The sequence below is a fragment of the Phalaenopsis equestris genome, unplaced genomic scaffold (genome assembly GCF_001263595.1).
Source record: "Phalaenopsis equestris unplaced genomic scaffold, ASM126359v1 Scaffold210366, whole genome shotgun sequence".
NCBI classification, from domain to species: domain Eukaryota; kingdom Viridiplantae; phylum Streptophyta; class Magnoliopsida; order Asparagales; family Orchidaceae; genus Phalaenopsis; species Phalaenopsis equestris.
The window spans coordinates 211,706-227,244 of record NW_018229457.1 but is presented as its reverse complement, the minus strand read 5'-3'; the positions used below and the strand labels follow the sequence as shown (position 1 = coordinate 227,244).

General features: G+C 34.3%; 1 protein-coding gene across 1 annotated transcript in view; it reads right to left on the bottom strand.

Moving 5' to 3' along the window:
* Positions 1–15,539, bottom strand: part of LOC110036747 (UTP--glucose-1-phosphate uridylyltransferase) — a 48,183-nt gene that overhangs the window by 25,637 nt on the left and 7,007 nt on the right. The window contains exons 9-12 of the mRNA XM_020741275.1: positions 2,949–3,021; positions 2,775–2,832; positions 2,626–2,672; positions 2,490–2,555 (exon numbers count right to left, since the gene is read on the bottom strand). Coding sequence (XP_020596934.1) covers positions 2,490–2,555; positions 2,626–2,672; positions 2,775–2,832; positions 2,949–3,021 — 244 coding nt within the window. The remainder of the gene's footprint in view (positions 1–2,489; positions 2,556–2,625; positions 2,673–2,774; positions 2,833–2,948; positions 3,022–15,539) is intronic.

The following is a 15,539-nucleotide window of genomic DNA, read 5'->3' as shown; positions in this document are numbered from 1 at the left end:
GGGGTCTTCCAAAAAGTTTTTGAGCAGAAGTTGTAGATACTGTAGTCTATTTACTAATTGATGTCCAACTAAAGCGGCAAAAGACAAGACACCAATTGAATCTTAGAATGGAAAGAGAGCCCTCTGCAAAACATCTAAGGGTCTTCAGTGGCATTTGCTATGTTCACATTCCACAGGAAAAAAAAAGTAAGCTCATCATTAGTCGAGATGTGGAATTTGATGAAGATGCTACATATAATTGAGAAACAAAAAAGGTTGAAATATGGAGTGTCAACATGACGCCAATAACACATCAACAAGTTAAAGTCGTTAAGCAACCAGGATCATCAACACAAGCACCTATGCAAGAGCCAGATCAAGATGCAGACTCATGTCCAAAATCACCACCTAGAAGAACAAAAACTCTAGCAGAAATATATGGGCAGTGTAACTTGACAATCATGGAACCATAAAGCTTTAAGCCCCAAAGAAAGAAGAATGGAAAAAAAAAGCTATGGAAGAAATAAATATAATCGAGAAAAATAAGACATGGGAGCTAGTAGACTCTCTATGAGAAAAAGAGGTAATTGGAGAAAGTGGGTCTACAAGACAAAGCTCAATCCTGATAATTCAATTCAAAAATATAAAGCAAAACTAGTTGTTAAGAGATCCTGACAACAATTTAGAGTTGACTATAATGAGACATTTGCCCATTTGCACAATATGATACAATAAGAGCATTAGTTGTACTTACAGTACAAAACAAGTGAAAGATATAACAACTAAACATCAAATCTAAATTTCTAAATGGCTACTTGGAAGAAAAGATCTACGTGAAATAACCTTCGAGGTTTGCAGTACAAAGTCCAAAAAACAAAATTCTCAAGTTAAAGAAGGCTTTATATGGATTAAAAGCAAGCCCCAAGAGCTTGGTATAGTCGAATTAGCAACTACTTCATAGAGCAAGGCTTCAAGAGGAGCAAAAGTGAGCCAACATTATACATCAAGACTCAGGGTACGAACTACACTCTCATTGTCTCTCTATATGCAGATGATTCTATGTAGGAAATAATGAGAAGAAGATCAAAGTCAAAGATTTAAAAAAAAAACATGATGAAAACATTCTAGTGACCAACTTACGTCTGAGGATTATTTTCTTGGGATAGAAGTAATTCAAAATGAAATGGAGATCTTCATCTCACAAAAAAAATATACAGAAACTCTTTTAAAAAATTTTAAGATGAACAATTGCAAGATAGTCGCTATTCCACTCGACAACAAGACACTTATGAAGGATGATAATGCACTAAAGGCTGATAACACATTCTATAGAAGTCTTACTGGAAACCTTATCTAACAATGAAAAGACCAGACATCAGGTATGAACAAGTCTACTCTCAAGATTTATGCAAAGTCCATGCCAGATTCACTAAGGAGCAGTTAAGAGAGTTCTTAGATATCTGCAAAGAACAAAAAACTATGGCATCTAGTATGAATCCATTCCTAACTCAAGGCTAATTGGATATGCTGGCAGTGATTGGGCCGGATAAGTGGATGAAATGAAGGGCGCCTCAGGATATGCATTCACACTAGGTTCAAGAATATCTTCTTATGCTTCAAATAAACAAACAATTGTTGTACAATCATCAGCTGAAGCAGAATATATTGCAACAACCACAACTAAAAATCAAGCTATATGGCTAAAATATATACTAGAATATATCGGCGAGCCACAAAAAGAAGCTACATAAATCTATAGTGACAACAAATCAACTATAACAATGACAAAAAATCCTGTATTTCATGGCGGAACATAACATATCAGTATTAAATATCATTTTATTAGAAAAGCTAAGGCCAATCAAGAAATTAAACAAGCGCTACAACACTGAAGAACAACTAGGAGAATACTCAAAAGGAACTTCCAAAAGGAAAGTGTGAACTGTTATGCAATAAGATTGGAGTGATTGAAATTCGCATCAAGTATGAGTGATAAGATTGATGTTATTTCTCTAATATTCTACAATATTCTATCTTTTCTTAAGTAGAAAATTCTAGGATATTTGTATTAAATGACAATACTCTAGAATATTTAAAAAGGAAGAATCTAAAGTATATATTTTCTACAAAGAATTGTAAGAGTTCAAAAGATTCTAAATTTAGTCTTTCATGCCTATAAATAGCCATAACTTGTTGTCATGTGAGCTCAAAAACTACTTAGCAAAGCTTAGTATTAAAATTCTCTCTTCAAAAATTTCCAACAATCCAAATCTCCCTATTCTCTCCAAAAATGTCCAACAAGAAAGAAGTGTAAGGAAAAAAAATGTAATCCATAGTTCCACGTAATATGAGAATTGGCCTTCGTAACTTGATTAACTATTCAAATGATTATGCTCCTAATAGACACAATTTCTTAACACTAGGCATGATGATTATATAAGCAAATTCAGATAAAAAAGAGAAACTCTATGCTAACACTGGAAAGGGTGGAAAATGTTAATTCCATTTACCTGAACCCTTCCTTCATATGAGATTAGTGTGCCTCCTTTTACATCAGCTATGGTTTTAGGTGTCACCTGGAGGAATATATGAATAAGAAAATCAGGTCCTTCACTGAGTCCTAACATCACTGATATTTCTTTTTACCTCCATGCAGTACTCATTTTCATTGTTGATCAAATGATTTAGAATCTCTGTTATATTGCAGGACATCATATCGATTAGAAAACCATGTTTTGTTAAATGCAATGTTTAAAAAAAATCATAATATAATTGCAGAAATCATTAAAGCATACTTGTGTCTACTATAGCACCAAGGTTATCTGAGTTGGCAATGAAGACATACTCCTTTCCCTGCACCAAATAAAAAAAAAGTTCAAACAGACACATACATGTCAAATATGGCAGAAATCACTACTTGGGGAGATGCATGCATAAGGATTCATCTTGCACACTTCAAAAGAGCACACCTGAGATAGCAAGGACTCCAGCTTTCCACTGTTCACCAATGATGGGAACACATCACCATGCCCTGGCGGGTACCTTCGAGTTACAGAAATAAACCAAGTTTTATGAATTAAATTTATTGGAAAAAGCCCAAAAAACAGTATTTTTTTTTATAACAGAAGGTAGACATTACAATTACCAAGGCATTTGAGGTACTCAATTTTGCCTTTATTTTTTTTTTACACTCAAGTATTTTCATGTATTCTTCACTGAGATTTTGTTATGTGTTAGGATTATATACAATAGTTTAGGGTTTGCATGTAATCCATTTAGTTCAGTCAAGCAAGCTAGCTTGATCAAACTAATTCATCCAACTAACTATGTCAATAAAGGCAAGCCAATCAATGTCTTTCGATTTAAGATAACGGTTAAATTCGCAGTGCTAAACACAGTTTGGCCTAGTTCTCATTCCAATGCGCAACAAGCTCAAATCTATGTTTTATATCCATGCTTTACCGTGTAACAAATTCCTAATTTACAAAAATAGATTCAAGAAAAAATTAATAAAAATTAAGAACTTTTGCTGTGAGTTTACATGTTTGCTAATTTAATGGGCCTTTGCAAACCTGGATGTACTCAGTAAGAAGATAAAACTTCTTGGCCTATGAAATAAATTATTAGCAAGCCTCCACTAAGCCCCATAGGAGCTTCCACAAAACCGTAGTAGGTCACCACTATCAATGGCAATTACACACTAGCCAGTTTGAAATTCAATACGGTCCCAGATTCAGCTCCTCCTAACTATTATAGTCAGATTGAAATGATTCTTAGGCCTTTCTATCAATGATATACCATCACTTATTTAAGTTTAGATGATTCAAAATATATAAAAGAGATTCAAAATGTAAATTGCAAAATTCAATTTTTGAAATCTCTGAGAAAACTTTGGCTTGGCTATGTGGCTCTACATCGAAATCAATTTCGATCTTGTTGCTCTTCACCCATCTAAAAGATCAGCATGTAAGATCATTGAAATTTGTGCAATTTTATTTTATCATGGTTCACTAAATCTTCTAGAGAAGATTTACAAGTGCTACCTTACCCATAACTAAGGTGAGGGAATGATTACCCTTTAAAGATACGTTAGAGTATTACTCAGGTAAGAAATCCAAGATTGTGAGGAGCATATACGCATGAACATAAACTATGGTAAGTTGAATTACATACAAATTATTATGTTTTGTTTATTTTTGTACTTTACTTCTTCCCATGTTATTGTTGATCTTGTTTGGAGTTATACATTTTCGCTCTATTAAAATATTATTTGATCTCTTGATTTCTAAATAAAATTTTAAATCATCCAATTCATGTCCATTTCGGACATGGGCAAGCCAACATACCATTTTGTCAAATAGAAACTATAGAAGCATTTCTATTGTTAATTGAAAATATAGCATGCCGTATGAAATGAATGGATACAAAAAAACATGACATAATATATTAAAATTTTTCAAAATATGTAGCATATTGTCATCAATAGCCTTATTCAAACTACTCGGGGTTAGCATCAGGAACCCTTTTTCTCAATTCGACCTTGTTGATTGATGCATGAGATCTTAAACCTGTTTTGTGCAAAAGCTAAGTAACACATTTTAAAGAAGGAGAAATAAATAGTACAAAGGAGCCATGAAAATAAGAAAAACAAACATGCATCTTTGAATTTATTATGGCCGAGAAGTCTAGTAAATTGATAAAGAATTGAATGTCAAAAAAAGATAGAATAAGATAATCAAGAACCTCAGCATGCACAAATAGAATAAAAGAGAATACTCGTAATCAAAATCAATAATAATTTCAAACATCAAATCAATAATAAATCAATACAGCAACAACAAAACCTTTATCAATAATAAATCAATAATACAAATAAAAGCAATGAACCCTTATTTATGTAAATAGGTTCACAAACATAAAAGCAAACAATTTGAGATCAAATATAACCCTATCAACTGAAATTTAATCCAAAAAAATTCAAATTCAAAATAAAATCTAAGAATATCCAGTTAAAAATTAGAATAAATATTTAAATATTCTAAAATATTAAATTAATCCAAAAATAATTGGCTTGCATTGTATAAATTCACTTGACTAGAAAAGAGTTGCTCTTCGAAAGTTTGTGGGAGGTCACTATGGTGTAGGCAAAATTGGTTGGTTTTGTGGATGAAGATCTCCAAAATAGCTTTTATCCAAAAAAACTCCAAATAGAATGCAAATAAGTAGGAGGTTTAGACGATCAAGTTAAATGAAGCTCTCTGGGTGGCTTACTCAAAGTAGATTAAACCAACGACAACACCGAAGAGTTTTGGTTTCAATGGTTTAAGCCAACAACGAGTCTTTGTAACAATAATCTTAGCATGATAGAGAACACGCAAAAGTTTGGAGGTAGCACGAACTCATGTGGACAATCTCAAAGATAGGTGATACCCGTCTCCACGTGCTACTACACACTGGGGCTCACGCAAGTGCACCTGTCGCATCAATAATATCGAGTTTTAGAGTCTGGAATGTCAATCCCACAAAGAATGAAGTGATTCCAAAATAGGAAAGTTCTAGCCTACAGATTTTGTTCTTAGTTTGGCATTTAGATTGGGCTAAAGTTCTACAAACTAATCATATAGTATTGCAAGCAATTGTAAAGTTGAAATCCAACTTAACTAAGTGTTGGATTGATGAATATCAGGTTCTAGAAATACAATCCCTTATAATGATGTAAGTGGAGTACAGGAAATGTAAAGTGCAAATTGTAAATATGGCTTGTGACAAATAGGAACAACTCTCTTCTTTATCCTCTCCCGAGTGCATAAAAAAGATAGGTTAAAACGACTTTAATTCCTTAAATCCCGTTTTGAACCCATCAAAGAATATTTCCTTAACATTTGCATCTCCCTACAAGGCATATCCACCTATACCCCATAGTTTAATGTGACTAACCTAGTTGGTTCTATCAATAACTCTCCCGAGTCATTATGATTCACAACACATTTTAACATTTCACTTTGTCAGAATAAAAAGTAAATGAAGATCTGAAGGTTAATCATCACATTCAAAAATTAAAAAATAATTTCACAACACTTAACATTCCTATACATCCTACTTAATCATCGGAAGATAAGGAAAGCTACTCAAGCAATATGAGAGAAACAACACACCAAGCCATTAAAACAAGAGAATCTACTATCCAAATGTTTACAATAGAAATACAATAATAGAAACACAATAAACTTATATTACTCTCTTTTACAATGACTTGAAGATGTTTCACCATTGCTCCTCCTGACTCCTAGTTGCTGCTCCTGAAAGATCTCCCTATCCACTCCACTAGAAAAAGGAGGAGATACTATAGCAGGCTAACCAACTCACATCAATTCATCAATCTCTCCACACTTAACAACCCTAGCAACCCCGCTTCATAAATCTTTCAACAAAAACATACATAACATATTTATAAACCCAAGTACACAGCATAAAAAACCATTCCACGACCTCCTAGCAACCCCCATGACCTGCTTCCCGAACTGCCAAACTTGCACCAGGCAGTTGACAGCGCCTAGCCCAGGGGCTAGCACCTAGGCGCCAGGCTCTCGGTTTGCCCAAGGGTTCGGTGCCTAGGTGCCAGTATCGCAGCGCCTAGGCGCCAAGTGGGTGGTTCCTAAGAGTCGTCCTCTCGGTTTCACAAGGTTGAGAATGGCGCTTAGGCGCCCAAGGGTCCGGCGCGTAGGCGCCAATCTCCTTGTGCTCCTTTTGCTCCAAGTTTCCTCTACGTTTCCTTACTTTCAATACATGTTATGTCTGCAAGAAAAACATCAAAATATATTTCTTCAAAGTGCAATCACATTCATAAAAATGTGCAAATAATAAAAAAATAATAGCATTCCTATCTACACATCAAAATCTCCCAAAAAAGGTTACCTATCATCAAGTAACACCAAGGTTTAAATATCACTTTAGTTAACTTATAAGAGTGGTTTCATAGAAACTACAAACATTTATGCATCAGAAGAATTATAGTGATAAAAATATGATAACGATAGTAAACTAGTCTAGTCCTAGGGTATAAGAAACTTTGCATCCAACCAAGAAAATATGATTTTCTACTTACTTCCAAAAAGAAATTAACACATGTTAAATAAGGTACATTAGATGGTAAGTAGATAGAACGTAAGCACCCCCTTTTAGAAAGTTTGCTAATACTTCCTAAACAAAAGTAAGCTTATAAATGTAGTGAAGATTCAAATTTTTAAAAAAAATCTAGTGAAGTCAGTTTTTAATAAGGCTTCTCTCCTCAAGCATCTACTCACTTTATAATTTCTTTTCTGCTTTTTTTTTTCTTTAGGATGAACTTTTCAATCCTTAGCACACTTTTATGAGGATTATTATATCTGGTTAGGCCTTGTAATAGTTTTGAATTACATTATCATTTCCTCAAAATAAAACACACCATATTCCTCCATTTTTTTAATTTTTTTTTAAGTATTTAGGAAGTATTAGTTGAATGTATAATTTTATGGAGGCTCAATTATTGTTAATTATATGTTTAAATGCACCTAATTTAACAAATATGTAACATTTTTTAAAAATTAAGAACGTAAATCATTTTTTTGCATGTTGAATTAAACAAATAGCTCAAAAATAGTTTAGCCTAATTTATATAGAGTTTAAAATAAGTAGACTATGTTTTTATTTACTCAAAAATTGTAATAGATCAGAATTTAACCCCACATTTCTTATGTTAATTAAAAGTGGTAATTCAAACTCAATTTACTTAGGAGAAATAAGTTTAAGCTTTAAAAGAATTTTCTTTCCCCCAAACTAAATTTCAAAATATATTCAGCAATTTAAAACATAAGTGTAAATGGGAAGAAAATAGTAAAGAAATACTTCATACCAAATGTGTCTATCAACAAGATTAACAGGTATACACAAGAATAAACATGTATGAAATAGCAAGCAAATCTAAACTAAACAAAATACTGAATAAAATTAGCACCAGAAAGTCTGAATATTACAACAGGCAAATAAAATCAGTTTCATAATATAGTACAGACTGATCCAATAAAAGTACAAATAACAATAGCAGCAGCTGAATAAAAATAGCATCTTATACATCCACATAAAAGAAAATAAATAATACTCCCCATCTTCATCTTCCTCATCTTCTTCATCTTCTTCTTCTTCATCATCTTCATCATCTTCTTCTTCATCATCATCCTCTTCTTCCTCCTCAGAGTCATCCTTCATCGGCTGGCTATGCTCGTAGGGCTCGTAGGGAGTATACAGAGGGAACTCAATGGGATTCTCTCCTCCAATCCACTAATTCCTCTTGTACATTGCCAGTTGGGCGGTCTGAAAACTAGCAAACTGATCGCATTGGCTTTTGTTTTGTCAATCCATATATATGGTCTGCTAGACCGTAAACCGTCATCGGAATAATAGAAATATCATCCTTAATCTTACACAATCTCTCTGACATAGAAGCTAGACTATTGGAAGAACGAGACTGGGAATAGGAAGTAGAGGGCTGAGCCGAAGAGGGCTGAGAAGAACTAGCCCCAGAACCAAAAATAGCATGATTTTCATATAAATTTAAGTTGGTTTTGGAGATAAGCTTCAAAGCTGAAGCTTCTCCTCCCAACTCTCAAAAGACACACCTGAATTTTGACATAACAAGAAAATGGTAGAGGGGTGCCCCAAACCAATAGTGGATCCCCCCTTGTGGTATTAACTATAGAATGGTAGATGAGGGACCATATGTCAATAAATTTCCTGGTTTGGATGCAGAAGTTTAAAGAGGCTCTATCGCTTAGATTGGTAGAGGGAAGTAGCCTGGCATAAATGAAGTAGTGCCAAATCTTAGAGGTTGCATTGAGCTTGGATGAAGAAAAATTAATTTTATGATCATTTCCAATTTTCCAAGCCCCTGCCATCTGTTAAGAATCTAATGATCTCATCAGAGAAATTAGAGTAGAAACTGTTAAGGAAATCTCTCAAGAAAAATAAAGCGTTAATACAAGGAGAGTTGTATCTGCTTCTCTCTCACATAAACTGACTCATCAGAAGTCTCAAGAATATTAGCACAAAACTCCCTAACAACTGAAATCACAACTAAACCAGAAATGTCACAGAAATTTTCCCAATCTCGACTCACAATCATACTCTCAACAGCACCCCATGGCTTATGAATCCACGTTTCGCAATCAACTTCTTCGATGTCAAAAATTCGTTGTAACGCTCCTCATCTTTGAAGCTTATAAATTTCTTGTTGTCAAACGAAGATTTTGATTTGCTGACTTTTTTTAGGAGCCATTGAGGTGTAATAAGATGAAAATTACAAGGAATAAGGATTGAAAGTAATGTGGATGCAAACGAGATGCAAATCAAAAGCTAAATCATTTTTTTCCTCAAAAATCTCTAATCCAAGCTCTCTCCCACCAAAATCCGAAAATTCAAAATGAAAATCAAAGGAAAGGAATAAAGGAGTAAAATTTACCATTTAGATGTAATTTTCACTCACAAGAATCTCTTGGCTCAAGAGAAATTGGAGGAAAAATGGATGCCCTAGGTTCACCTCTCTATCGCTGAAGAAGAATAGGGGAAAGAAATTCGCTAAAATGAAGTGAACCGGCCCGGTTTAAGGCTTAATAGCCAACAGCGGGGAGCGGTGCCAAGGCGCCGCTTGCCCATACTAGCGCTTAGGCACCTAAGTGAGTGCCGCCTAGGCGCCCAGACCTAATTTGACATGATCACTTGATTTACAATATTAGTCCCCCTAAGTCTTTAATCACACATAATACCTTATAAATAAAGAAAATAAGGTTACTCATCCTTCTTTTCATCAAATATCTCTTCTCTATTTCATAATCTCCAACGGAATCCTCCTCAATTGTCTATCGGGTGCTTTCATGTATTTGGTAAGGACCATATATTAGAAATTCAATAAGATTGTTACTTCCAATCCATTGGTTACACCAATATATGTCAACCGATAGGTTAGATAGCTAGTGAAACAGTCGAATTGACTTACAGGTTGTCAATCCTCATGTGCAACCTTGCCAATTAAAATATACACCTTGACCTGTGCAATGTAGGAATCATCCACTAGCCCCTCTACTCTCTAGACACAAAGACCATCTTATAGAAGAATAGGGTCGGAAATAAGAAGTATCGAATTGAGGTGGACCTGTCTCGTGTCTAAACTCAATAAGTCTCCTGTATATCCCAACATTCGATTAAGAAGCTATAGAGGATGCAGTTGATCCTTCTATACAAAAAGACATGCAGAGTTCATGCACATCAAAAAAACCAAGGATAAATGCACTGACCGAAGAGGTATTCCCTCTCAAGTCACACACTCTTAATCATTACACAAACACAAACATATCAACACAAATTCAAGCACATTACAAAACACTAACATTCAGCCCTACAATACCAGATATATCACTCAGGATGACACAACATCATGATCACATTTATCACAGGACTTTCACCACCTAAGTATGGTTTAAGCCTCTGTCCATTCACTTTAAACATTGTACCACTCTTAGGATCTTTAATATCAATAGCCCCAAAAGGATAAATCTTTACTACAGTAAATGGTCCTGACCACCTGAACTTAAGTACTCCTGAAAATAATTTCAATCATGTATTGTATGATAAAACATCAAGTCTATGTTCAAAATTTTTCCTAAGAATCATTTAACATGTCATTTATTCAATTTTTTTTTATAAATTTTCGCATTTTCATAAGATTCTTGTCTAATCTCCTCAAGTTTATTTGACTGTAGCAACTTTTTTTCACCAGCTTTCTTCGTATTATAATTGAACACTTTAACAGTCCAATATGTTTTGTGCTTCAATTCAACTGGCAAGTGACTAGCTTTGCCAAATCAGAGTATGTGCAGGCAATCCTATATTTTTTTATAAACAGTTTTATAAGCTCATAAAACACCATTAAGTCTTAAAGACCAATCCTTTCTGCTATGATTGATAATTTTCTCCAAAATTGTTTTTATCTCTCTATTGACACTTCTGCTAATTCACTCATCTGTGGATGATATGTTGTTGATATCTTGTGATTTATATCATACTTTACAACTAATGTCTCAATTCTTCTGTTCCTAAAATAACTTCTCCCATCACTAATGATCATTCTAGGCATATCATATCTGTTAAATATAATTTTTTCAAAAATTTGAATACACTTTGTGCTTCACAATTTGGCAGGGCCATAGCCTCTATCCACTTTGAGACAGTCTACGACTATCATAATATACAAATTTCCTAACGAAGGTACAAAGGATCCCATGAAGTCTAAACCCCAAAAATCAAAAATCTCAATAATCAAAGTAAAATTCAGAGGTATTTTATCTCGCTTAGAAATATTGTCTACTCTTTAGAATCTATCACAAATTTTAATATATTTATTTACATCCTTATATAGAGTATGTGAATAAAATTGAGATTGTAAAACCTTAGCAACATTTTTATAAACTCCAAAATGTTCCTCAAATTCGGAATTATGACATTTTCTAATAACTTTCTGGGTCTCTTCTATGGGTAAATAACTCCTAATTATCTGGTCTTTACGCTTCCAATATAGTTATAGGTCATTCCAAAAATAATATCAGACATCATGAACAACTCTTTTCGTTGATAGCATCTCAGATCATAGGGTAGAATATCACTGACTATGTAATTCACTATGTCAAAATACTACGAAATTTTTCATTTTGTAACAACAAAAAGTTGCTCATCAAGAAAATTTTCATTGATATCTTCATCAATTGCACATGAATTTCCCTGATTCAATCTGGATAAAGGATCTGCTATCTGATTCACAGTACCTTTCTTATCTACTATTTTGATATCGAACTCTTGTAGTAACAGAACCCATCTGATCAACCTTGATTTGACATCTTTTTTCAATTTCAGAGATCGAATATCAGAATGATCGGTATGAACAATACACTTGATATCAATCAAATATAGTCTAAATTTATCAAAAGTATATACTATAGCGAGCAACTTCTTTTCAATAGTGGAATAATTAATTTAAGTTCCATTATGGCTCTTACTAGCATAGTATATAGCTCGAAATATTTTGTCGTGCTTTTGTCCTAAAGTTACTCTTATAGCGTAGTCACTCGCATCACACATTAATTCGAATGGTATCCCCCAATCAGATGAGATAATGATAGAAGCAATGATTAACTTCTTTAAAGTGTTGAGAGCAGCTAAGCAATTCTGATTAAAGTTAAATAGAACATCTTTTTTTCCAATAGATGGCATAAAGGTTTAGCTATTTTTAAAAAAATCTTTAATACATCATAGATAAAATCCAGCATATTCCAGAAAACTTCTAACTCCCCCACTGAAGTAGGTGGGGCAATTTTTCAATAACATGAATTTTTGCTACATCTACCGCACACCTCTCTCAGAAATTGTGTCTAAACACAATTCCTTTTGAGGTCATAAATTGACACTTTTCTCAATTAAAGAAGAGGTTTCAACCACATAATTGTTCCTCTAACCTCATCTAAGTTCTTATTTAGACCCAATAGGAACTTGATCATCCTCTTCTTCTTCACTTTGGTTGTATACAATATAACATTTTAAGGGCTTTCATACATAAGTATCATATATATATATATATATCTAATTGTAATCAGTACTTTGTGAGTGTGTTAAAGTATTGAGTCACACTAAACTCTTCATGTCAGAGTTCGTGCAGCTTCGCCTTAGTCTCAAACAATTTTGTAAAATTTTCTATATTAGAATAAGTCTCACCAGATGCTTCCTAAATCTCCTTTATTGTCTTATAAAGCAAGAAAATTTCTCCAATCTATGTGATCTTAGAATTGATCAACCAAGACATAACCAGATGATCTTGAATCTTTTAGGAGCAATGGTTATGATCAGTGAACTCATGATTTGTACCCTCTTTTGAGATGTTCTTTTTTTTATAAGCACAAATTGAGACCATTATGGCCATTGGGTTAATAATTTGTGATAAAATATGAGCATTATGAGGCTATTTTAGCATAATTCATGGCCTTTATCCAAAAATAACCTTCAAAGTAGAGCTAGACATTATCATTCTATACTTTGTCATAAGCCCTATGCACGTGATGTGGGAGCTTTTATGAGATCCCTGCTACAATGCAGTGACTCCCGCTACAGGAGCCGAATGAAGCGCGTGTACCGGCTCATGCGAACGGCGCAAAGCTGAATAGAACGACACATTTTTTATTCATTTCCAATTTTTAGTTTTATTAGTGAGTTTCTCCTTTTCCTTTTATTCCTTTCTAATCATTTCCTATATATGTGTTGTAAGTTTAGATAGTAGTTTATAGCGTGACTTTGTTCAAAAGAGTCGTCAACATCTGTTTCTCCCTTTAAGAGTTGTATATGAGGAATTCGGTGGTGCTTCGATTGTATCTCTCCTGAGGTGGTGATTATCTACCCTTATCCTCTTTCGCATCCTCCAACATCACTCTTAAATTCCCCTTCCTTGCTGCAACTGCCCAGAACAACATTTTTGGCTTTTTTTCTATAGCTTATGCTTTCCATCCGCCTTCCCCGCTTCTTGGCTACTGTTCCAGCAGCTCATATTCAGTTCCTTTTCCTCTCCATTGTTGTTCCATCCACGAGAAACGCCCCTTCGCAGTCTTGGTTGCTATTCCAACCATTCTGACCCAATTCACTACCACCTACCCACTGTCCCAGCCCCTCCCACTTGTTAACATCGCCGTTCTGGCCTTCTATCTTCGCTACCACTGTTGTTCCAGTCCTCCCCTTTTGTATACATAATCCCGAACAGCCATGTGATATACAATATATGCTTCGTACTTGCTGTCCAAAACCCAAAAACTATTGCATTGTTGTTTTCTGCTGGTCAAACACCTCATCCACCATCCCGCTAACTTCCACCGCTCATCGATCACCACCAACACCCCAACATCTACCATAATTTGAGATGGATTGTTGAACCATTTGTTATTTTCTTTTGAAGTGTGTCATTTTGATCGCTTATTAACTTTATTAGTAATAATGATTGTTTGTCTATTGCTGTTTGAATTAACTTTAGTATCAACATGTTTAAGAGTTAAAAAAGCTTCCTAGTTGATGTACCGCAAGCTGCAAACTCATGGTTGTCGCTTGCTTGAGCGATGAGTGGCTAGAAGGAAGGACTGAAAGGTTGGGAAGGACCAAACCAAGAGGGATGTTTGGAAGGTCAACCGGTTTCTTACGCCTCCTCTGTCTGCTTGGGAAGGTCGGTTTCGCAAGCTAGCTAACGGCGATCTGCAAGGAAGAAAGTTCGTGTTGGGAAACTCCTGTAGGGTACGAAAGATCTGTGGTTGTAAGAGATCTGCACTGTGGGTAGGGCTGTCAAAAAAGCTCGTTGTTCACGAACAGTTCGTGTTTGATTCGTTAGAGAGTTCATGTTCGATTCGTTTGATAAGTAAACGAGACGAACACGAACAATTTTTAACAATTTTTTTGTTCAATTTATTTGTTAAACGAACCAAGCACGAACAGTGATGCGTTCGTTCATGTTTGATTGTTTGAATTATAAAAAAAAATTAAAATAATATATATATAAAATTTATGATATATTAAAAATAATTATATACTCAAAAAATTTGACATATTTTAAAAATTAAATCATGTAAATTATAATGTACAATAAATAATTAATAATAATATATTTATATACTATACTAGCAATATAGATATTATATATTTAAATAATATAAGGTATATAATTAACATAATATATTATATATATTATTTTTATATATTAATATATACAAACAATGAAATAAATGTAAAAAGCCTTATTACCCAGGCGGAAGCCCTAACCCCTTCACCTGTGTTCGTTCTTTCCCTCTCGAAAGCATGCCGCTCTTTCTCCTCTCTCGAAAGCTTAGTTTCGGCTGTTCCTTCTTCTCTCAAATTCGTGAAAAGCTTCCTCCCGGTGACTGCGAGAACCCTCCTCTTAAAATCACGAAAAGCTTCTCTCGGCGAGAACTCTCCTTCTTGTCTCAAAATTGCGAAAAGCTTTCTCTCGGTGAAAGCTTAGGGTTGACTGTTTGTGTTCGTTCTCTAATCTCTACCTCAAATTTTCTTCGTTAAAGTGTATTTTTCCTCGATCAGCAAGTCGGCGTTGGATCGACCACTCTCGGTATTCTTGCTTCGGTGTTCGGTTGCTCGATATTCTTGCTTGGTTGCTTGTAAGGCCACCGAGTCGTCTTCTTCGAGAATATTTTCTGTAATATTTCATATTTATCTTCAGGTTTGCCTCTTAGCTTAAATTTTTAGAAATTTTTTTAGGTTTATTTAATTTTTTTGAGTGAAACCTAGATTTTGAAGTTTTTGGGATGAAATCCAGATATGTTTATCTTCATATTGATTGTAGATCTGCTTTTTTTTGTGAGCACTACGCTCTATTTGGGATCTTGGGAGTGAAATCCAGATACATGACTAATGTTAATTATTTTGGCATTACGTGTTTCATTGGTTTACGTATTCTTCCTCGATATGGGATTGTGATT